We start from the raw sequence: 23,931 nt of genomic DNA, 5'->3' as shown, positions 1-23,931 counted from the left end.
CTCCAGCATCTCCCCACACAGACCAACGCCCCGCTGGCCCACAGAGGTCCAGCACCCTCAGGCTTCACACTTCTTATTAGCCAAGTGGAGAGGCGTGTGCACCCATCACATGCCCCCGAAAAGCTGCTCAAATAGAAGCAGACAATCGATGGAAAACACCAAGAATAAACAGTTACAGCTCTAATCGAATTCTAGACCTTCCCCCAGGGAAAGGCGCCTACTTTTTCAGTCCAAGCCAAATCCAAAGGCAGCAAAATAGCCCGGACACCGAGCGGCTCTCTGTTCTTCCTAAGCAGACCTATCTGGGGTGTGTGCTGGCTGCCGGGACAGGTGCTCCGCACCCCATCTCTGTCTGTCCTCACATTGCAGACTAGGGTCTATCTAGGCACAGGATGGTCACTGTTCACCATGGAAACCTGGGGGAACATAGGAAGGGGTTCCTCCTCCCCGCCCTTTACTGTCAGAGATGACGAGATGCTGGCTGTCTCTAAGGATCCTTGGGATGCCACCACGTGCATCTGTGGGGTGGGGGCATGAGGGTCTACCTAGGTGACCACTCACGCACACACCAGCAACACAGGGAGCAGCCAATTTCTGAATATCCTATTGAGGATAATTAAAGCACTATCTCTAGGGGGTCTTTTTCAGTTGGTTCCTTGAGATCCGGGTCTCCCCATTACTCTACCTGGACAACTGATGTTGTCAACGTGGAGGCAGAGCTTGACACTTGTGTCTACTGCCTTTCACCATTTTTTTGAACTATTTTTGGATCAGGATTCTGGCCCCATGGAGAGGTTTTCCTCGCAGACAAGAGTCACTGGCGTATTTGCTAACATGCCTTCTAAGTCTCCATGCAAGCCGCCCACCCAGGCTCTGTGTGAGCAGCCAGAGGCAGCCTGTGTCCCACCCCCAAGTCTCTCCAACCCGAGCTGATTCCTTTCCTGACAATTCTCCTCAAAGACAGCTTCCAAGAGGGCTGCCTCTCCTAAGCGTCCACACCCTGGACCTGTGTCCTGGTTTTGTTGACATCATCCAACTGCAAACCTCACTCAGGCAGGAAACTGCCCTGCCTTCAAACCCATTCAGCTACACCAGGCCAAATGTGTTCAGTGCTCAGGAATGACACAGTGATCTTCAATCAACACAGGAATGGACCGAGGAGCAGCTTTCACTCCACATTTATACCACCACCACCAGCACAGGACAGTGCTCTCTGCCTACCTCAGCCAGCCCAGCCTGTGTGTTCTTATCTTCTCTATGCCTCATGGCTAGCCCATGATGTCTGCCACTGCCCTTGTTTGAAGGAGGAAACTGAGGCTCAGGAAGGTAAAGGGGGAGACCACAGGCCATGCCCCCAATGTGCAGGTGATGTAGGAGAAGCTGGGCCCAGCCAGGTCTGCTCTGAAGCTGGCATCACCCTGAACTGCCCGTGGGCTGCTCATGGTCCTGCCATCACGACCATGATGGCAGTTCTCAACAGCCGAGGGCTGGGCCAAGGCCTGACCCCAAGCAGGTCGACTTGGACCCTGTGCAAAAAGAGAGGGGGGCTGCAGGGGTGCTCAGCCCCAGCACTCATGCTACAGAGAGGGCAGAACTCTGGATGATGGAGTCCCTCGCCTGCCATCCTCCTGTGAGTTCACCCTGCCCTGGCCCACTGAGGGGGAGGAATTCCTCAGACTGGCTCATCCTCACTCCCCTTAGAACAAGTGCCTTCTGAAATTCTGAAAAACCTCAAGGGCTAAAGACCCAGAAGGAAGGCCCAGTGGAGTGTTTGGATTTAATTCTTGTCCCATCCGCTAGACTAGAGTTCCAGAGGGTGAGAGGCCAGGCCCGCTCCTCTCTGTGCCCCTGAGTGGACACTGGGGCAGGGTCAGCCTAGGCTCCTGGCATGGGGCGCTGTCCAGTTGGCATCTGATGAACAGGTGTCAGGGAGACGTGCCCTGGGTCCTGGCTTGGGGAACGGCCGCAGGAGAGTTTCTCACATTCTTTTGCAAAACGATGGGAGAAAAGGACTAGGAGGCAGGTTCCAGGGCGTGGGACGGTGGCTGGAGCCATGGGAAGAGGAGCTGCGCAGGGAGTGAGGCATCTCCGGTGAGCACAGCACAGATGGGGTCAGTGCCCAGGGGCAGCAAGCCCAGCTCATGGGTGAATGCCTGTGGCAGGTGGGCGCCAGGGGCTGTGGAGAGAGGATTATTTCTATAGAACAGCAGAGGGAAATGTACGTATGTCCAGGTCGGGGTCCACCTCCTCTGAAAGCAGCTGAAGCAGTGCAAGGCCAGGCTGGCTCCAGGCCAGGTGTGTGCCCTTCGGCTCACTGTGCCACTGGCAGGCCCTGGCAGAGACACAACCACGGAGGGAGAGCACTGTGCAGGGCACACTCTCGTTTACTTTGTAAGGTCCACCGTGGGCTTAGCATCATGGCCTGTGCTGCGCTGATGGGAAGCTGAGGCCAGGTGAGGCCAGGTGAGGTGAGAGTCCCTCGGTGAACCCCATAGGGCAGCTGTGCGCTGGATAGAACCCTGCCAGGTGCCTGCAGATCCCAGGTGGAGCGGCTGTGGAGGAGACCTTCATGCAATCCAAGCTTACGTGAGCATGAAAGAAGATATCCTCTAGTGTGAGGTGATGGGTCTGCTACATTCCTTCATGCACCAGGGGACAAGCATCATCGGGACTGTGCCGGCTGCCTGCGCAGTAGCCCAAGACGGAAGCTCCAGGCTCCCTCCTGGCAGGTGGGTCTGACTCTCTCAGGAACCCTGCAAACACCCAAGTTCCCCACCTCAAATGCCTCTGCGGCCTCCCAGAGGGAAGCAGTTTGGGCCAAACCAGGACGTTCCGATCCACCAGGATCTATGTGGTGTGTGGCGTGCAAGCAGTCAGTACATAAAGAATGAAAAGTCCCAGGAAGCACCTGTTCAGGCTGGTCTTTAGTGGCTGCTGAGAGTCCGGGAGCCTGTATCAGAGCCGAGGCTGCCAGGCTATGGGTGTGTGGCATGCAGCCCAGTACTGCATGGGCAGCCATCTCAGGAAGGGGCAGGAGGGGCAGTGGGGCCCCCTGCCCAAGGATGCTTGGGAGGAGGTCTGTGTCTCTGAGCCTGAAGGACAGTCCTGGGTTTCCTATCCAGGTGGGTGGAAGGGGCTGTGCCCAAGAGCGGAGGCAGAACCTGTGAGTGGGTGTGGGGGCAGGTGGGGCTATGGAGCCCTTCTCATGGCCCTGAGGGAGGAGGGCTTTAAGGTGGCTTTTCAGACCCACAGGCAGTCATGCTGCAGGAAGGCACAGATGCGGCTGACTCCCCAGTTTGTCTCTGAGTGTGCCTGTGGAACCAGGAAGAGATGACAGAGAGCCTGCTGGACTGGGTCTCGGGCCTGCACCCGCTTGTGGACTCCCAATGGTGTCTGACAGCTTCTTCCAGAGGAGGAGCTGAGGGGCCCAACACAGCCTTCAGCCACCTCCGCTACTGTCAGCTGCCTTGGTAAGATCTTACCTGCCCTTTAAGATTTGCTCTTAGCTTTTGAAATTGCAGTTAGAAGTGTATAAACCTTAACTGGACACCATTTTACAGCCGCATAATCTGTTTAGCTCTCCCGAGATCAGGACACGAAACCTTTCTGCAGCCCAGAACCTCCTTACCTCTTCCAGTCAGAATGCCCAAGGTCACTACTGCTCTGACTTCTGTCACAACAGAGGAGTTCTGCCTGCTTTTGAACCTCCTAAAAAAACCCATACGGCATATACTTTTCTGTCTGGCTTCTTTCAAAAATTTGACTTGGAGATTTGCCTATGCCCTTAAAGCCATTACTCTTTTGTTCAAATGCATGGTGGGAGAGTGTTCCATTGTATGGATATACTGCATTTTCCTCAGCCATCCCACTGTTGATGGACACTTGAGTGGTATGCTGTTTAGGGCCGTCGTAATGAACTTTCCGTGAACATTCATGTATATGTTGGGTATCCCAGTAAAAATCTGCCTGGAGAAAAAAGTTTGGCCAGCTAAAAATGTCCGAGAGCTCAGATTTCTGACTTCTGGACAACATTGTAAGTGGTATTCATGCATTAAGTTCTTTGCTCTTAAGCACCAGGACAGAAAAGCTAAAGCAAATGTGCAAATACATGGAAACTTGCAAAGTGTTGAGGGCAGATGTGAATCTTACAGGAGAGTGTGTGTGTGTGAATTATCTGCCATTGCTGTGGGAGGGCCTCAGATGGCCTGGGCAGCACGTGCAAACTAAATGTGCGAGAACTACTGGTCCCGAATATTTGAGGAAGAGGGGAGGAAATGAGAGACGAGGCTGCAAAATAGAATATGGCCTAACTGCAAAGGGCTTTGAATGCTAAGCTAAAGCATTTGGACTTTATCCTGTAGGCAACGGGGAATTAACAGATGTTTTAAACAAACATCTTTAAGTATCTGCACACTGCGTGGTAGGTGTGGCAAAGCTGGCCATGTCACCCGTGGGCTTTCGGTGCCGACTCTGAAGCCCTTAAGTGTGTCAGGCAGGGGGGACACATGGAGCCCAGCACTGAGCTGAGTAAACTGCACTTCATTAGCCAGAGACAGTGGAGAGGCAGGAGATGGTGTGAGGGAAGGAGAGCGAAGGGCTGGCTGAGTCTAGGGCCAAGAGGCCTGCGCTCAAACCCTGGTTCCGCCACTCCTCGGCTGTGGGACCTTGAGAATGCTACATAACCTTTCTGCACCTCTGTTTGCTCATCTGTAAAGCAGAGCCATTCATGGTTTTCATATGCCAGTGTTGCTCAGAAGATTAAATGAGCAAGTACTTACAAGTGTCTGGCACACAATAAGCACTCAGGAAGCATTCACTGAAGCCATTCTTATGGGATGACGCTGGTGGTTACAGCATGAAAGCATATGGTCAGCTCACCAATGTGCACGTGTGGCCTTGCACTGACAAATGGCAGACACACACGCCATAGGCAAATACTCCTACATACACACACACAGAGCCCGAGGCTAGCAGGTGTTTTAAAGACACACGTGTTAAGATGCTTCCTGCGCAGCAGCTACCCTAAACGTACTCACTAGAAACCTGGTGCTTTAGTTACAGAAAAGGGAAAGGAAATTAGTAGGTCTGGAATTAGCCTCAAAACACCTTTGCTGTGGTGCCTCTCAGGCAGAAGAGTTGCCCAATAACCCTGAGTCCAAGGAGGACTTTGCAGATGGCCAGCAACAGTTCCTTCCAATCCGTGTGCAGTGGGAAGGGAAAATGCTGCCTTGGGACGGGTTCTTCCCCTCTGGTGCTCATGAGACAAGAGCAGCAGCACTTGGGGGAGTTTGAGAAGCATGGGTGCCAGGCGCAGGGGTCCCTTGAGAAAACGCGGAAGGTGCACAAGGGGGCCCTGCTGCCACTGCCCACGTGGTGAGACGATTTGCAGCCAGGCCTGGGACAGACCATTCAAAACTGGCCCAGGGAGTGCTCACAGCACTAACCCCATGAGGTGAATCAAAGCCCACACACAGCAGCTCTCTGGCCAGAGGCTATTGTGGAGGATCCTCTTTCTCTCTTCAAAAAGGAGCTTCAAGGTCAGGTGACCCCACTGTAGTGAAACAAGGGTAGGCAAGAAGGAGCCAAGTGTGGGAGGGCGGCACGGTCTTACCTCCACGTACAGAAGCGGGAAGATCCCGATCTTGTCTCCCAGCATGCCTTCAGCCCAGTTCTCATCCACTCTCCTGAGCACTGTCAGAATCTCGTCCTGCAGTTCCAGGTCCACCGTGGACACAAGCATACGGACACACACACAATGAAAAAGGAAACAAGACATTGGTTAGTACTGTGGAGGCTTGGAAGAGATTCCAAGGAATGAGTCCAAGAAGAGTACATTATCCATTCAGGTATCTGACATCTTCACCCAGGAGCACCCTCTCTTTCTTTCTTTTTGTTCAGAGGGAGGGGCAGAGTCTCGCTCTGCCACCCAGGCTGGAGTGCAATGGCGCAATCTCCGCTCACTGCAGCCTCCGCCTCCTGGGTTCAAGCAATTCTCCTGCCTCAGCCTCCCAAGTAGCTGGGATTACAGGCGTGTGCCACCACACCCAGCTAATTTTTGTATTTTTTGGTAGAGATGGTGTTTTGCCATGTTGTCCAGGCTGGTTTTGAACTCCTGAGCTCAGGCAATCTGCCCACCTTGGCCTCCCAAAGTGCTGGGATTACAGGTGTCAGCCACCGCGCCCAGCCAGCACCCTCTCTTTCTGACACCATTGATTATAGCTGCAAAGAGCCCCAAATGGGAAATCCTGTAAATGTACCACAGAGTTAGGGCTTTAAAATGCAAGTCCTATTATTTATTTAATGAAATAAAAATATTTGGAATAAAAATAAATTCAGCTAAGTAGAAAAGGCTTTAAGATTCTGGCTTCATCCAAGAACAAAAAAATAACCCAATCCAACTACATTTATTTAGAGTCGTGGGCACATAAAGCTTTCAATAACCCTCTTAAATTCTTTGGAATATTAAACAATACCAAGTATAAATGCACAAAGTGGAAACAGATGGAAGGAGAAAGGAAGAGGCAGGGAGCAAGGAGGAAAGGAGGGCTTTGGGGGGGGGTGTTGAGACTGGGAGATGGGCAGTCATCGAGGAAGGAAATACTCAGGACACTGTCACAGGTACCAAGAGACACAGAGACGAACGGCAGGGAGGGTGAGAAGGGAGGAGGAAGAGGAAAAGGACAGAGGAGAGATGGGGACTCACAGTGGGACGTGACCAGAGAGGAGCCCTGGGGGAAGGAGAAAACAGCTGCAACAAGTGTCAAGAGAGACAGACGGCCGGGCGCGGTGGCTCACGCCTGTAATCACAGCACTTTGGGAGGCTGAAGCGGGTGGTCACCTGAGATCAGGAGTTTGAGACCAGCCTGACCAATATGGTGAAACTCAGTCTCTACTAAAAAGACAAAAATAAGCCGGGCATGGTGGCAGGCGCCTGTAGTCCCAGCTACTTGGGAGGCTGAGGCAGAATTGCTTGAACCCGGGAGACAGAGGTTGCAGTGAGCTGACATTGTACCTCTGCACTCCAGCCAGGGTGACAGAGTGAGACCCCATATTAAAAAAAAAAAAAAAAAGAGAGAGAGAGAGACAGAGACCACCACAGCAATGGCCTGGGCAAGACGGGTGTCACTCCAAGGGGCCTTTCGTGAACCTCTGTTCCCTTCTCCAGAACCATCCTTCCTTCAGCAGTCAGGTGCATCATGGAATGCCCCAAGTCCTGTCAGCCTAAACTGCCCCGTTATTTGTTCTCTGCTAGACCAGCTGGCCCATGTGTGACTTTAACAGGCTAAGGAGGAGATGGCCAAGAGATGGCCTCACGGAGAAGCCCATCAGAGCTGAGTGCACCACCCGCCTTTCTAAGGAGCCTCTGATGCTGTAACACAAAGCAGCAATTTGGAACTTACAGGCCTCTTTTGGGGTCAGAGGGAGAGATGTTTTAGGCTGGTGGGGTCCAAGAAATCATCAGAGAAACTGCTTCACGGGGAGCTGAGGGGGCCGTAGGGTTTGGTGTCCATCCGAGGTGAGGCAGCATTGACCTAACAGAGCTGGACAGCCCATCTGGGATCACACAGAAGGAGGGCAGGCTGGGCTCTGTGCTGGGAAGCTCCTCCCATGCCTCTTCCAAACCGCCCTCTCCCAGGAGAACAAGTAAGAGCGTGGGGGCCACCAGAGGCAATCACACCCCTCGCTTTCCCCATCCTCTCCCCCAACCCCCAGCTTCAAAAACACCCAAACCAAAAAGATTTATGACTTTACAATGCCACTTTTTCCAACTGACATTATAGGCCAGAAAAACGTAAAAAGCATTCTAAGAGCATCACATTACTTCACATAGCCCAAAAGTCAGCCTCAGGTCTGGGGGCATTTAGCAGAGCGTCCTTCCAGCAACGCTCAGTGGTGAGCGTGCGGGACTTTTCTTTCTTTTCTTTTTTTTTTCTTTTTTTAGATGGAGTCTTGTGCCGTCGCCAGACTGGAGTGCAATGGCCCAATCTCAGCTCACTGCAACCTCCACCTCCTGGGTTCAAGTGATTCCCCTGCCTCAGCCTCTCGAGTAGCTGGGACTACAGGTGCTCACCACCATGCCTGGCTAATTTTTTTTTTTTTTTTGTATTTTAGAAGAGATGGGGTTTCACCATGTTGGCCAGGATGGTCTCAATCTCCTGACCTTGTGATCTGCCCACCTTGGCCTCCCAAAGTGCTGGGATTATAGGCGTGAGCCACCATGCCTGGCCAAGTGTGGGGGGGCTTTTCTAATCACCACGAGGGCACTAGAGTGGAGCCCTGGCTTGGGGGAGGCGCCCACAGAATGCTCTGGAAATCTGTGCCTGACCTGCCTCTCAAGCTCACCACTAGCAGAGGCCCAAGGCGTGATTGGCCCAGCTCAGATCAGCCTGAGGGCCTAAGGCTTCGCTGATCACATAAAGGGAGAGATAACCAAAGGCTTCCCACACATCAGAGCTGTCACAACAGCAAAATATCACAAGACAGAAATTTAATTTTATAAAAATTAAAAAGAAGAAAATGCCAGATTAATTTTGTTTCTTTCATTCTTTCTTTCTTTTTCTTTTTTTTTTTTTTAAAGAAAATACCATGATATCCACACTGGTATCTAACATTGGTCTAGAAATTAGAGCCAAATAAATAGAAAAATAAGACAAGAAGTATAAATATTAGAAAGAAAGGTATATAATTTTCTACCTAGAAAAATCAGAAGCAAGTGAATATTAGAATAAGAATTTGAGGAAGGCTGCCAATTTTAGGATAAATACATAAAAATCATTGGCTTTCTCATATACCAGCAATAATCAGTTAGAAAATGTTACTAAAATTGGCTAATCATTAAAAAAAAAATTAATTCTCTAATCCACTGTATATGCTAAAATTCATTCCATAAGGATTAAACTTGAATGTCCAAGAAGAAAATATGAATAGATGTTTAATCTTGAACTGGGGAATGTATTTCAAGGTATGATAACAAAGATTTGGCTACAGCAAAACTAAATACTCAATGTTAAAAATAGCAGAAACAAAACAAAAAGGCAAATAAACTAGAAAAATACTTGCAGGATACATGAGAGACAAAGGCTTAATGTCTTTACTATATAAAGACTTAAAAAAAACAGTGGAAAGGCAGACAAATACCTTAAGAGAAAAACAGGCCAAGGCCAAAAATCAGGGAACTCATGAAAGAAGAAAAACAAATTTCCATTAAACATATTTTAAAATGGCATACCTGGCTAATATTCAAAGAAACACAGTTTTAAACAGGAAGATTCCCCTTTTGTTCCTTTTGCCTGTCAAATTAGCAATGAGAAACATAAACCCAACTCATAGTGGTGGCCAGTATGCATGGAACAGGCACTTTCCCATTTTTGGTGGGGATATAAATGTAGGGCAGGCAGTTTGGTGATTCCTATCAAATATCAAAGCCTTGGAAGCCTGTGAACCCTCTGAGCTACCAATAGCCACTTCTAGGAACTCTATTCGAAGAAAAATCAAGTGTGCAGAAAGATTTGTTACTGAAGACATTCATTACAGTGTTTGTTAAAACCAGAGGAAAACTAGAGACAAATGCAAAGCAAAAGGAGACTGGTTAAATAAATTACAGTATTGTGCATTCAATGGAATACACTCAGTCATTAAAAATGATATAGGAGAGAAATAATGGAAATTAAAAGAGAAAGGTTAATATTAAATTCAAAAAACAGGCCAGGCACAGTGGCTCATGCCTGTAATCCCAGCACTTTGGGAGGCCGAGGTCGGTGGATCACCTGAGATCAGGAGTTCAAGACCAGCCTGGCCGACATGGTGAAACCCCGTTTCTATTAAAAATACAAAAATTAGCCAGGCATGAGGCCGTGTGCCTGTAGTCCCAGCTACTTGGGAGGCTGAGACAGGAGAATTGCTTGAACCCGGGAAGCAGAAGTTGCAGTAAGCTGAGATTGCACCACTGCACTCCAGCCTGGGCGGCAAGAGCAAGACTCCATCTAAAAATAAAAAGTAAAAAATTCAGAAAACAGGACGGGCACAGTGGCTCACATCTGTAATCCCAGTTCTTTGGCAGGCCGAGGTAGGCGATCACTTGAGGCCAGGAGTTCGAGACCAGTCTGGCCAACGTGGCAAAACCCTGTCTCTACTAAAAAAAAAAAAAAATTAGCAGGGCACAGTGGCATATGCCTGTAATCCCAGCTGCTCTGGAGGGTGAGGCATGAGAATCTCTTGAACCGGGAGGTGAAGGTTGCAGTGAACCAAGATCGTGCCACTCCACTCCAGCCTGGGTGAGAATGAGACTCTGTCCCAAAAAATAAAATAAAATAAATTCAAAAAATGAATCCCAGTCCTGATCTCTAGTATTTCAGCTTACCTTCCACAGAGCAATCATTAATAAGTTTCTTTTTGTTTATTTATTTATTTGTTTTTGAGATGAGGTCTTGCTCTGTTGCCCAGGCTGGACTGCAGTGGCACAATCACAGCTCACTGCAGCTTTGACTTTCCAGGCTCAAGTGATCCTCCCTCCTCAGCCTCCTGAGTAGCTGGGAGCACAGGCGTGTGCCACCACATGCAGCTAATTTTGTTGATTATTATTTGTAGAGACAAGGTCTCACTATGCTGCCCAGGATGGTCTCAAACTCCTGGGTTCAAGTGATCCTTCCACCTCAGCCTCCTAAAGTGCTGGGATTACAGGCATGAACCACCATGCCCAGCCAAAAAGTTTCTTATATAGCCTTCCAGAAGTACAGAGATATTCTCCTCAAGTATGTATGTATATATATATATATATATATATATATAATATATACACACACACACACACACACACACACATGCATAAACATATATATGCACACATACATACATGCCTTTTAGAAAGACATAACTGGTAGTGAACTCACCACACTTTTCTATATCTCGCTTTTTTCCACTTAATTTAGTCTAAAGATCATTTAGTGACAGTACATATAGATCTTCCTCACTAACTACACAGTAACATTCTATTATATGAATATATCGTAATTTACTTAGTGGACTTGATAGTTATTTTTAAATGAAAAAAGCAAAGTAAGATACAAACCCATTTGCATGGTGCCCATAAAGTGGAATGTCATCATTAATTTTACCATTTTTGGTTAAAAAATTTTAAATATATATATACCTAGAAAAAGTTTGAAAATATATAGGCCAAAATTTAAAGAACGGATAACTCTAGGAGATAGAAGAGGTAGAACACTTTTATATTTATTTTTTTCTTTCCTATTTTTCAAATAATCTCAGTGAATACCAAGTATTTAATAGTTTCATAACAGGATTGTCTTATATGCCAGAAAACAAATTCAGGAAGAAAGCAAGAAGCATGCAATTTTCTTGTGCTTCTAAATGACATGTATATTTCCACTCTGAAATTTTTTTAAATGTTGAAAAACCAAATATCAAAAATATACTTTTCTTTTGTAAAGAAAGTTGATTTCCAGGCGATGTAACAGTGAAAGGGACGGATACCTGCGATGGCAGGATTGTAGTTCAGAAGTACAGTCAACAGCCAGGACCACAGATACATGCAAATTGTAAATTTCTACATTGAGGCAAAAAAATTAAATAACATAAATGTTTCTTGATAAGAAGATCAATGAAATAAAACAGTGTCTGGGGCTTTTAGTTAAATACAACTGCCACAGTAACTATCATTAGGGGTTAGTTGTTAAAGGTGTATTAGCACACACACCATTCAATAAAGAAAGCTAACAGGGGGGTGTCTGGCTCCCAGTCTAGAATGTAAGAAGCTGAAAGTCACCACTCCATCTTAACAACGAGTAAAAAAGCTGAACAAACTGAAAAAGCAACTCTTCTTCTTAGATCTGTAACAGAACTGAGGTCACAGGGCAAACTGCTAACCCCAAATTGAAGAGATCAATAGGGAAATACCAGAAATTTCCGAGCAGCCGCCTCCGTGGGAAGCAGTGCTCAGCTAGGAGGGCCTGAACTGTAACTGATGCGTGCTGGAGGTTCAGTGTGGACAGCCTGAGAGGTAAGAACTACAGGGGCCCAGTCACTGGGGGCCCCACACCTTTGTGAATTGTGCCTCAAGGAGCAGCTCCACTAAGTCTTTATAGTGAGTATCAGAGAAAAATCCACTCGTGCTTCTGGCAGGGGGAGGGGAAGAGGAACCACTGTGAAACATGCCAGAGCATTCTGTGCTTAATAAGATCCACATACAGGATAAGCTAGTTAACCACAGCCTCACCCATTGGGATGTTTTGTTTGTTTTGTGTGTGTGTGTGTGTGTGTGTGTGTGTGTGTGTTTCTTTTTGAGACAAGAGTCTCACGATCCTTCTGCCTCAGCCTCCTAAGTAGCTGGGATTACAAGTGTGTGCCACTATATCCAGTTAATTTTTGCATTTTTAGTAGAGACAAGGTTTCACCATGTTGGCCAGGCTGGTCTCAAACTCCTGACCTTAAGTCACCTGCCTACCTTGGCCTCCCAAAGTGCTGAGATGACAGGCGTGAGCCACCACATCTGGCCCCCATTGGGGTTTTATGAGAGCCTTACTTACTGGGGGCAAGGGAAATACCCACCTTCAACCCACTGTAGCCATCCTGTCTCACCTACAGAGGAATGGGGGAAACTGAGAAGCACTGGGGAAGTTCACAGGCCAGGGGCACAGGCTTGCTGAAAGACTGAGACCTGATCCCAGGACTATAGAACATTTGTGGCCGCATGGCCCCCACAGCACCAAAGGCCTATTTACAGCAGTTCTTTTTACCCAGTCCACCATGTCTGGTATCAAGAAAATATCACAGTACATACTGAAAGGCAAAAAACCCCACAGTTTGAAGAGACAGAGCAAGCATCAGAACCAGACTGAGATGTGGCAACTGATGTTAGATTTATAAGACCAAAGATACAAAACAACTATGATTCACATGCTAAGGGCTTTAATGTATGAACTAGACAGCATGTAAGAACAGATGGGTGATGTAAGCAAAGATAAAGAGCCAGAAAAGAAATGTTAGCAATCAAAAACCCTGTAGCAGAAATGAAGAATGCCTTTGATGTGCTTATTAGGAGACTGGACATAGCTGAGGAAAGACTCTCTGAGCTTGAGGATATCTCAATAGAAACCTCCACCATGGAAAAGCAAACAGAAAAAAAAATTAGAAGAAAAAAAAACCATAATGGAATATCCAAGAACTGTAGGACAACTTCAAAGCAAGAATTGTGGGGCAATTATACATATGTAATGGGAATACTAGAAGGAGAAGAAAGATAGAAAGGAACAGAAGGAATATTTGAAACAATAATAACTGAGAATTTCTCCAAACTATTGTCAGACACCAAACCACAGATCCAGGAAGCTCAGAGAACAGCAAGCAGGATAGATGCCAGAAAAATGACACCTTGGTATAGCACTTTCAAACTACATAAAATAAAAGGTAAAGAAAAAATCCTGAAAGAAGTCAGAGGGGAAAAAACACGTTACCTACAAAGGAGCAAAGGAAAAGAGTTACATTTGAATTTTCAAAAGAAAATGCAAGCAAGAGAGTGGAGTGAAATATTTAAGGTGTTGACAGAAAAAAACCTACCAACCTAGAATTCTGTACCCTGTGAAACTATCCTTCAAAAGTGAAGCATGAATAAAGATTTCTCAAACAAACAAGAATTGAGTGAATGTGTTGCCAGTAGATGTGCCTTGCAAGAACTGTTTTTAAAAAATTCTTTGGAGAGAAGGAAAATAATATAGGCCAGAAATTCAGATCTACAGAAAGAAAGGCAACGCATCAGAGAAGGAATGGCAGTAAACTTAAAACTTTTATTTTTGCTATTCTTAATTGATTTAACAAATAACTGTTTAAAATAAAAACAATGTATTTGATCATTTTATGCTTATGTGTGTGTGTTTACATACACTTACAATGCTCATGTACAAGAGAAATGAATCACAGCAATGATACAAGGAACAGGAGGGAGAAATAAATATTATTTTGTTATTACAAGTACTCATACTGCTTGCAAAGCAGCATAGAGTTATTTGAAAGTGGGCTTGAATTCATTGTAAATGAATATTGCAGACTCCAATGCAACCAATTAAAAAGTAGAAAAAGAGGTACAACTGATATGCTAATAAAGGAGAGAAAACAGAAAATAAAAAATGCTCAATAAAAACAACAAAAGACAGAAAAAGAGTGAAAGACAAGAAAAATACCAAAAAACAAGGGCAACAAATATAATAAAATAGTGCAAATATGGTAGAATTTAACCTGACTCTATCACGCATCACTTTGAAAATTAATGATGTAAATATACAAATTAAAAATTGTAAGTTGGTAAAAATAAAACAAGACACAACTATATGTTGTTTAAAAGAAACCTACTTTAAATATACACACACAAGTAGATTAACAGTAAATGAATGAAGAAAGAGGTAACATACTAACACTAATCAAAAGATATCCGTATTAATTTCAGACAAAACAGACTTCAGAGTGAGAAAAGTTATCAGAATAAATAGGGGCATTACATAATGACAAAGGGGTCAATTCCCCAAGAAGGCATAATAATCCTTAACATTACATGTACCTAACAACAGTGTCAAAATACATGATGCAAAAACTGACAGAAGGAGAAGTAGATGAATCCAGTATTACAGCTGGAGACTTTAACACCCCTGAATCAGAAATGGACAGAGACAGCAAGCAGAAAATCAGTAAGGATATAACTGAACTTAATAGCACTTAATGGCACCATCAATCTACTGGATACAATTGACATCCATAGAATATCTCAACCAACAACAGCAGATTACACATTCTTTTCAAGTCCACAGGGAACATTCACCAGGACAGACCATATTCTGGTCCGCAAAACACACCTTAACAAATTTAAACAAATAGAAATCATACAATGTCTACTCTCAGGCCACAATAGCATTAAATTAGACATCCATAATAGAAAGATAGCTGGAAATCCCAAAATACTTGGAGATTTAACAACATACTTCCAAGTAACACTTGGGTCTTAGAAAAACTCTCAAGAGAAATTTAAAAAATATTTTGAACTAAATAAAAATGAAGATGTAATTTACCAACATTTGTGAGATGCCGCAAAAGTAGTACCTACAGGGAAATTTATAGCACTGAATGCATCGATTAGAAAAGAATGAAGATCTAAAATAAATAATCTAAATCTTCACTTTAGGACACTAGGAAAATAAGAGCAAATTAAATGCAAATAATAAAGAAAATAAAAGAAATAAAAGAAGAAATCAATGAAATTGAAAACAAAATCAATAGAGAAAAATCAATGAAATAAAAAAGATCAATAAATTAATCTTTAAAAAGATCAATAAAAATCATATGCTTCTAGCAAGCAAACTAAGAAAAACAGAGGACACAAAGTACTAATATCAGGAATAAAAGAGGGGGCATCCCTGTATGTCCCATGGATGTTAAAAAAATAAAGGAATATTATGAATAATGCTATGTCCACAAATTTGATAACCCAGATAAAATGGAACAATTCCTTGAAAGACAATCTGCTAAAACTCATACAAGAAGAAATACATAATTCAATAGGCCTTTATCTATTAAAGAAACTGAATAACACTTTGGGAGGTCGAGGTGGACAGATCATTTGAAGTCAGGAGTTCAAGACCAGTCTGACCAACATGGTGAAACCCCATCTCTACTAAAAATACAAAAAAATTAGCCGGGCATGGTGGCATGTGCCTGTAGTCCCAGCTACTTGGGAGGCTGAGGCAGGAGAATCACTTGGACCAGGGAGGCAGAGGTTGCAATGAGCCAAGATCGCGCCACTGCACTCCAGCCTGGGCAACAGAGCGAGACTCCATTTTAAAAAAAGAGACTGAATAAATACCTAATAAACTTTCAAAACAGAAAGCACCAGGCCCAGATAGGTTCACTAGTGAATTCTACCAAACATATAAATGAAGAAATTATACCAATTCTCTACAATCTCTTTCGCTCCTGAAAGAAGTGAAAAGAATGCTTCGCAGAAAGAATATTTCCTAACTTCTATGAGGTTATCGTTACCCTAATACCAAAGCAGACAAAGCCATTGCAAGAAAATTACAGACCTATATATCTCATGAACATAAAAGCAAATATCCTCAACAAAATATTAGAAAATTTAATCCAACAAGGTATAAAAAGAATTATATACCACAGCCAAGTGGAATTTATCCCAGGTATACAAGGCTGGCTCCACATTTAAAAATCAATAAATGTAATCTACCATATCCACAAGCTAAAGAAGAAAAATCACATGCTTATATCAATAAATGCAGAAAAAGCTTTTAACAAAATCCAATACCCATTCATGATAAAAACTCTCAGCAAACTAGAAATAGAGGGGAACTTCTTCAACTTGATAAAGAACATCTACAAATAATCTACAGTTCACCTAATTATGAGAAACTTAATGGTGGGAAACTTTAAACTTTCCCACTAAGATCAAGGACAAGGCAAGAATGTACTCTCTGCCCCTGCTTTTTAACATCATACTAAAAATACTTGATAATACAATAAGACAAGAAAAGGAAATTAAAAGTGTACAGATTGGGAGGGAAGAAATAAAACTGTCTTTTTTTTACAGATGACAGGATCATCTATTTAGAAAATCTGAAAGAACCAACTGAAGAACTTCTAGAACTAATTCTTGATTATAACAAGGTTGCAGGATACAACGTTAATATGCAAAAGTCAATTGCTTTCCTATATATAGGCTGAGTATCTTTTATTTGAAATGCTTGAAATCAAAAGTGTTTTAGACTTCAGTTGTTTTCAGATTTTGGAATACCTGCATATACATAATGAGATATCTTGGGTATGGGACCCAAGTCTAAACATAAAATTCATTTGTGCTTTATATATACCTTATACACATAACCTGAAGGTAATTTTATACAATATTTTAATAATTTTGTGCATGAAACAAAGTCTGTGTACATCGAGCCTACAGAAAGCAAAGGGTGTCACTCATGTGGACCATGTGTGGTTTTTTGGCATCAGCCTCACTTCTGACTCTGGATTTATATGCTAGCAATAGGCAATCATTTTCTTACAATTATTCACACATAAGTATTTTGCAGTAAAAAATATGACATATTATTAATACAGTGAAGAAAGTTCCATGTTCAGAGTAACTAAGTGGCACAGTAGCCTCTCCAGAATACCTGTAATCAGCTGTTAAACAACAGCAACAACAAACAATGGCAGGATTTCAGTCTCTACCTATGATGCTGTGCTTTGATTAAAAGGTAAGTGTATACTTTTTTTTTGGTGCAAGGAAACATCAGAAGTGGTTAAGGGACCAGTAAGTGGGTCTTCTGTGGATGAGGAGACATTCTGCTGGATGGCTTTTAAAATATTTTTTTCCAGAGTCATCTGCCTCATCAACAATGGTCATAGAAATCTCTCTTTTCAGGTAGAGAACCTGCATTGGCATGTGCAGCCTACACATGTGCCATTTTATGATCCTTTATGGTTGTGCTTGTATGGGGGAATCTGGGCATGTGTGGAAAATAAATATCACAGCTGAAGGGGCCTGGGAGGGTCTTTTTTCCCTTGAGGATGCTGAAGAAACTGTGTGTTGTGTGCCTTCATTTTGATTACAACCCATTACATAAGGTCAGGTGTGGAATATTCCACTTGCAGCATCATGTTGGTGCTCAAAAAATTTTGGATTTTGGAGCATCTGGATTTCAAGTTTCCAGATTAGTGATGCTCAACCTGTGCCAGGAATGGACAAATGAAATTTAAAAGTTAAAACATGATACAATTTACATTAGGTATAAATGTAAATGGTATCATGAAATACTTAGGTACAAATGAAATACTTAAGTATAAATGTAACAAAATATGTGCAAGATGTATATAGGGGAAATTAAAAATCTCAGATGAAAGAAATCAAAGGAGAACTAAACAAATAGATATTTCATGTTCATGAATAGGAAGACTCAATATTGTCAAGATGTCAGTTCTTTTCAGCTTGTATAGATTTAACACAATCTCAATCAAAATATCAGCAAGTTCTTCTGTGAATATTGACCAACTGATTCTGAAGTTTATATGGAGAGGCAAGAGACCTAGAATAGCCAACAAATATTGAAGGAGAAGAACAAGGGCCAACACTACATGACTTCAAGACTGAAAATAAAGTTACAGTAACGAAGACAGTCTGTTATTGGCAATGCAACAGACAACTAGATCAATGGAATGGAAGAGAGCACCCAGAAATAGACCCACATAAATACAGTCAGCTGATCTTTGACAAAGGAACAAAGACAAAACAATGGAGAAAAGATAGTTTTTAAAAAAAACAGTGGTAGGAAAACTAGACATCCACGTGCAAAAAATCTAGAAATAATCATTCCACCCCTCACAAAAATGAACTCAAAATAGACCACAGACCTAAATGTAAAATATAAAACTACAAAACTCCTAGAAGACAATGTAGGAGAAAATCTAGATAATCTTGGGTTTGGCAATGACTTTTTGGATATACCACCAAAAGCATGATCCACAAAAGAAAGAATTGATAAGTTATACTTCATTAAAATTAGTAATTTGTACTCTGCAAAAGATACTGTCAAGATAATGAGAAGACAGGCTACAGACTGGGAGAAAATATTATCAAAAGACAACTATGATAAAGGATTATTATGCAAAATACACAAAAAACTCTTAAAACTCAACAACAAGAGAACAGTCTGATTGAATGGTGAGTCAAAGACCTTCGCCAAAGAAGACACTTCACCAAAGAAGATATACAGGTGGTAAACAGGAATACGAAAAGATGCTGCACATCATATGTGATCAGGGAAATGCAAATTAAAACAACAATGAGATATCACTATACACTGATTCTAATCTGATTAGAATCAGTGTGTAGTGTAGTGTGTAGTGTGTTGATGAGGATGTGGAGCAACAGGAACGCTCTTCACGGCTGGCAGAAATGCAAAATGGCCCAGCAACTTTGGAACACAGTTTGGAAATTTCTTACACAACTAGGCATGCTTTTACCATGCAAACTAGTAATCACACTCCTTAGCATTTATCGAAAGGAGCTGAAAGCTTATCTCCACACAAAAACTTGCATATGGATGTTTAGAGTGGCTTTATTCCTAATTACCCAAATATGGAAGTAACCAAGATGTCATTTAGCAGGTGAATGGATAAACAAACTGTGGTACATCCAGATAATGGCATGTTACTCAATGATAAAAAAGGAAATGAGCTATTAAGCTATGAAAAGACATGGAAGGACCTTAAATGCAAATTGCTAAGTGAAGGCAACCATTACGAAAAGGCTACATATTGTAAGATTTCAACCGTATGACGTTCTGGGAAAGGAAAAACTATGAAGACAGTACAAAGGTCAGTGGTTGCCAGGGGTGGTGGAGGAGGGAGGGATGGATAGGCAGGTCAGAGGATTTTCAGGGCAGTGAACCTACTTTGTATGGGCCTATAACGGCAGATACGTGACATTGTGCATTTGTCCAAATCAGTAGACTCTGCACCAAGAGTGACTATAGGCTTAGAGTAATAACAATATGTCAATATAGGCTCATTGATCGTAACAAATGCACTACCCCTGGTGAGTGATGTTGACAATGGGGGAGGCTGTGCATGTGGGGGCAGAGGTTTACGGGAAATCTCTGTATCTTTGCTCAATTTTGCTGTGAACTTAAAACTGCTCTAAAAATATAACGCCTATTTTTTAAAAACCTAAAATAGCACCATAGAGCAATGAAAATGAGCAAACTACAGTGCCCTACAACAACATGGGTATAGCTCACAAATATAAAACTGAGAGAAAACAAAGTTGGACACAAAAATAAATCCTGCATGATTCCTTGATCTGAAGTCCAAGAGCAAACACAACTCATCTGTAGTGTTAGTAGACATGCGGGGAGGGCGGGCTGGTAACCATCAGAGGCACAGGAGCCCCAGTATCCATCATTTCATCACTAGGTAAGAATATATTCTGTTGGCCGGGCGCGGTGGCTCACACCTGTAATCCCAGCACTTCGGGAGGCCGAGGCGTGGATCATGAGGTCAGGAGATCGAGACCATCCTGGCTAACACAGTGAAACCCCGTCTCTACTAAAAATACACAAAGTTCTCCGGGCATGGTGGTGGGCGCCTGTAGTCCCAGCTACTCGGGAGGCTGAGGCAGGAGAACGGCATGAGCCCGGGAGGCGGAGCTTGCAGCGAGCCGAGATCGTGCCACTGCACTCCAGCCTGGGCGACAGAGCAAGACTCCGTCTCAAAAAACAAAAAACAAGAACATATTCTGTTTGTGATAATCATCAACCTGCATAATTATGATTAGTGAACTTTCTGATATGTTATGTATAAGTATTAAATATATATTATATATAACATAATAAAAAAATTTTTTTAAAAAGGTAACAGTCTATCCAGTATAGACAAGGAGCAGCATGCCTTGAATGTTGCATTCAGTGCTAGCATGTCTCTACAGGACATCTGTGCTGCAGAAGTGGACCACCACGCAACAGTCCAGAACCGAGTCATGGCAAGCCAGGGAAGGAGGTGGGATGGTTCAGCCTGGGAAGTGAGAGCGCTGTGGGGGCCGTAATCATGTCTTTAAGCTTTGACATCATTACCATGCTGAAGAACCAGGCTTATTTTCAGTCACCCAGGAGGGTGGGATTTGCACCAAGGACCCCATGTTACTGCGATGTGGGCAGGCTCCCTGTGAGGCAGGGCTGTCCAAAGATGGGTGTACTTCACAGGCCAGGAGTTGGCCATCACTACTAGTGTTCAGCAGGGTCAGGTTGCTCCTCATCACACCACCAATATATTCGAGCATCTCCTAAGTGCCAAGCCCCGGGATGGGCCTTCGGCTGAGGAAGAAACTATCCCCTCCCAAGGAGAAGGAGGGGGCCGCGATAAAGAGAAGGTCAGCATCTGGTATTGTGAAATCACATGAAAACCCCACCAGGCTGCCATATGTGGCGTCTAAAACCCAAGCACGTCGAGTGTTGTGCTACTGTGAGATTAGTGAATGAGCAGTGGACCCTGCCATGGCTCCATCTGGCTAGAGAGGCAAGTCCAACATAGACGTAGCTGCAGTGTGGTGGCACCTGGCAGCAGGTGTCTGTTCTGGCTCAAATATCAATGGGGGAAATTCTGGTTTCTGTGGCTGTCTGGGACCTCAGGAGGGCGGTGGGATCCAGAATGCTCCTATTTAGTTGGCACTCACTTTGGTGTAGAGGCTGGGCTGGGAAAATACCGGGGTGCAGGGAGTCAGCCACTCCCTGTACCTAAAAATCCATAATTAACTCTAAGAATATCAAAGAAGGTTTCCCCAGCTCTGCCTCTAACACAAACTCCCACAATAATTACAACCCCCAAAGAGGAATGTTTGAGTGCTAGGCAATGAAAACACTCATTGTAGCAAGTTAGGGCTACCAGCATAAATCTGGTGTGTTCTGGAAACAATAATGATTCTCCACCCCCAATGCAGGACCAGGGAAACAATGGCAACTCTTCATGGCTAGATCACAACAGGTCTCTGATTTGTCCTCATGTTACAAAAACCTGGAGCCACTGCTTTCAGAAGGACAAGGAAGGAGGAAATATCTGCTTCACAGACTCATTAGTATACGGAGAAATACCCCTCCTCAAAACACCAAATGGGCTTTGAATATGAAGATGGCAAGACTGATCCACATGGGCTGGACCTGAGTGTTAAATTGCTGCTTCGCAGAGGAGGGCATCCCCAGGCTCTCCACTCACTGTCTCTCAACAGATGCACACTCAATACTGGAGGCTCCCAATGGCCAAAGAGGAAAGCCATGCTGAAGGGAGCATACAGGGACAACACCTGTGCCCTTGGCCCTGATAGTGCTGTGGTCTATGTCACAGGTCAGGAACGTTTTCTAGAAAGAGCCAGAGACTATTTCAGGAGTTGTAGGTCAATTACTCAACCCTCCATTTTAGCATGACAGCAGTTATAGACAACACACACATGAATTATGGCTGTGTACCAATAAAACTTTATTTACAAAAACAGTTGGCAGGCAGGATTTGGTCAGAGAGTCCTAGTCCACCAATCCCTGCTTGATGTAGATGAGTGAACTAAACCAAACCAGAAACCACAGGCATCACCAAGAGTCAGATGAGGCAGACAAGTTTCTGGGCCAATATGCCAGCATTCAAGAATTTTATGAATGAAACTTGTTTCCATGACATCATTTCTCTTTCAGATACAAAACTCAATTTCATTTACAGGTTTCATGTCAAGTGCTCATTACTCACTGTGGGCCTGTAGACTTCCATATGCTGTTTTCCCTATTCCCTGGTATTTCCAAGTTTTGAAAATACACCAAATGCCGTTACCATATGGCAGTGGCTCTCCTTTGTATTCAGGTGGTCTCGGGGTGGTCCTAAATGATTGTAAGTCTGAGCTATGAACATAAAGTGGTTATTAAAAAACTATATCGACTTTCTTCCTAAGGCTTGGTAAATACTGCATTCACAAAGGATTCAGGTGACATGGTAGGACCTGCCATCTACAAGGGGTCTTTAAAGTGCATTTTAAACTCATTTACTAGCTCTTCCAAAGTCTGTGTTTTCACTTCCACCTGGGGAGAAGGAAAGCCACAGACACAGATGCGCCTTTGTGAAGAACAGAGGCTGCAGGGCAGGGTGCCGACGCTTGCCTTCCCTGTCCCTTTAGGATGCCACTGGAGGTGGCTGGCGGAGCACACTGCCCTTTGACACCACTTTAAAGGCACATCTTGGCAAATATCGCAGCTCACATATCAGGCATTTGGGAGCTCAGCATGAAATGCCACGATCACTGAAAACCTTGGAGAGTTCCCTCAGCAGCTCTGGATAAACCCACATCCAGCACCTAAGATTTTTCCCTCTCCTAAGTAAACTGTGTGGAAGAATCACATGTAAAATGCCAGAAGCAGTCCCTGCCTGGCCATGAGTGGCCCACAGCCCTGCTCTCCTGGAGGCCACATGAACACCGCGCCACTTTTCCTGCTCACGTGCAGTCGAGTGGTTTCCTAGAAGCACTAACAAGCTGGAACCCAGAGAAGGCCCCTGACCCTGCCGGGCCCCCCTCAGCCTCTGGGCCTGCAGGGTAATGGGCTGCCTGCTCCACTGCAGTGACCCAGTCTGACACAGGCAGTGTCCATTGGCAGCACACAGGTCAGCCACACACACAGGGCCCAACCCACTCTGTGTCGCAGGGAGAAGGGAAAATTAAAAAGGGAATAGTTCAGAAACTCCCTCAGCCTTTTGGTGCAGAAATAACCCAAAACTGTGCCTCTGACAGCCGACTGCCATCTATGGTGGGGGACTTATGGAACTGTTAGCCACCATCAGCTCCCCCGCCTAGCAGGCTGGCCCTGCATCTTTGTCCTGCTGTCACTGAGACTTCGGGGGGCTCTGACTTTCCAGAGCATCTAGGGGCTTCCTCTGGCGTTCCCATCGTGTTCACGTATCTGAACTCCAGAGGGAGGCAGGGGCCCCTCAGGGGGTCTCAGGGCTCAGGGGAACCTGCGGCCACAGGTGGAAGAGGAGACATCAGAGGTCACACCCTCTCACTGCCGACAGCCCCCACTGCACACGGACACATGCATGCACACACGGGCAGGGGAGACTCTCTCATCTTGTCTCCACGTCTTTGGATTCTGAGTACCTAAGGGCAGTGCACTCCTCAGTATCCCTGGCATTGCGCACACAGTCTAGGGTTGACAAATGTCTGAAGAGTAAAGGAATGGACCAAGGAGGCTGGGTGAGGAGACAGAGGCACTCTCACCAGCAGGCCTGCCGGCCCTGGCCAGGTGACACAGGGCACCCCACTCCACGTGTTAGGACTTCCCTCCACGTCCCTCCAGGTGCCCCTTGCCGCCCTATGTTGGGGCCAGGCAGTGGAGG

At 44.6% G+C, this 23,931-nt stretch overlaps 1 protein-coding gene across 2 annotated transcripts in view; it reads right to left on the bottom strand.

Annotated features, from left to right (window-relative positions):
- Positions 1-23,931, bottom strand: part of SH3RF3 (SH3 domain containing ring finger 3) — a 369,865-nt gene that overhangs the window by 127,520 nt on the left and 218,414 nt on the right. For both annotated transcript variants that reach the window (XM_063648534.1, XM_054475806.2), the window contains exon 3: positions 5,612-5,707. In XM_063648534.1, coding sequence (XP_063504604.1) covers positions 5,612-5,707 — 96 coding nt within the window. The remainder of the gene's footprint in view (positions 1-5,611; positions 5,708-23,931) is intronic.

The sequence above is a fragment of the Pongo pygmaeus genome, chromosome 12, assembly GCF_028885625.2.
Source record: "Pongo pygmaeus isolate AG05252 chromosome 12, NHGRI_mPonPyg2-v2.0_pri, whole genome shotgun sequence".
Taxonomy (NCBI): domain Eukaryota; kingdom Metazoa; phylum Chordata; class Mammalia; order Primates; family Hominidae; genus Pongo; species Pongo pygmaeus.
The sequence above is the reverse complement of the archived record's forward strand: the minus strand, read 5'-3'. Positions and strand labels throughout refer to the sequence as shown.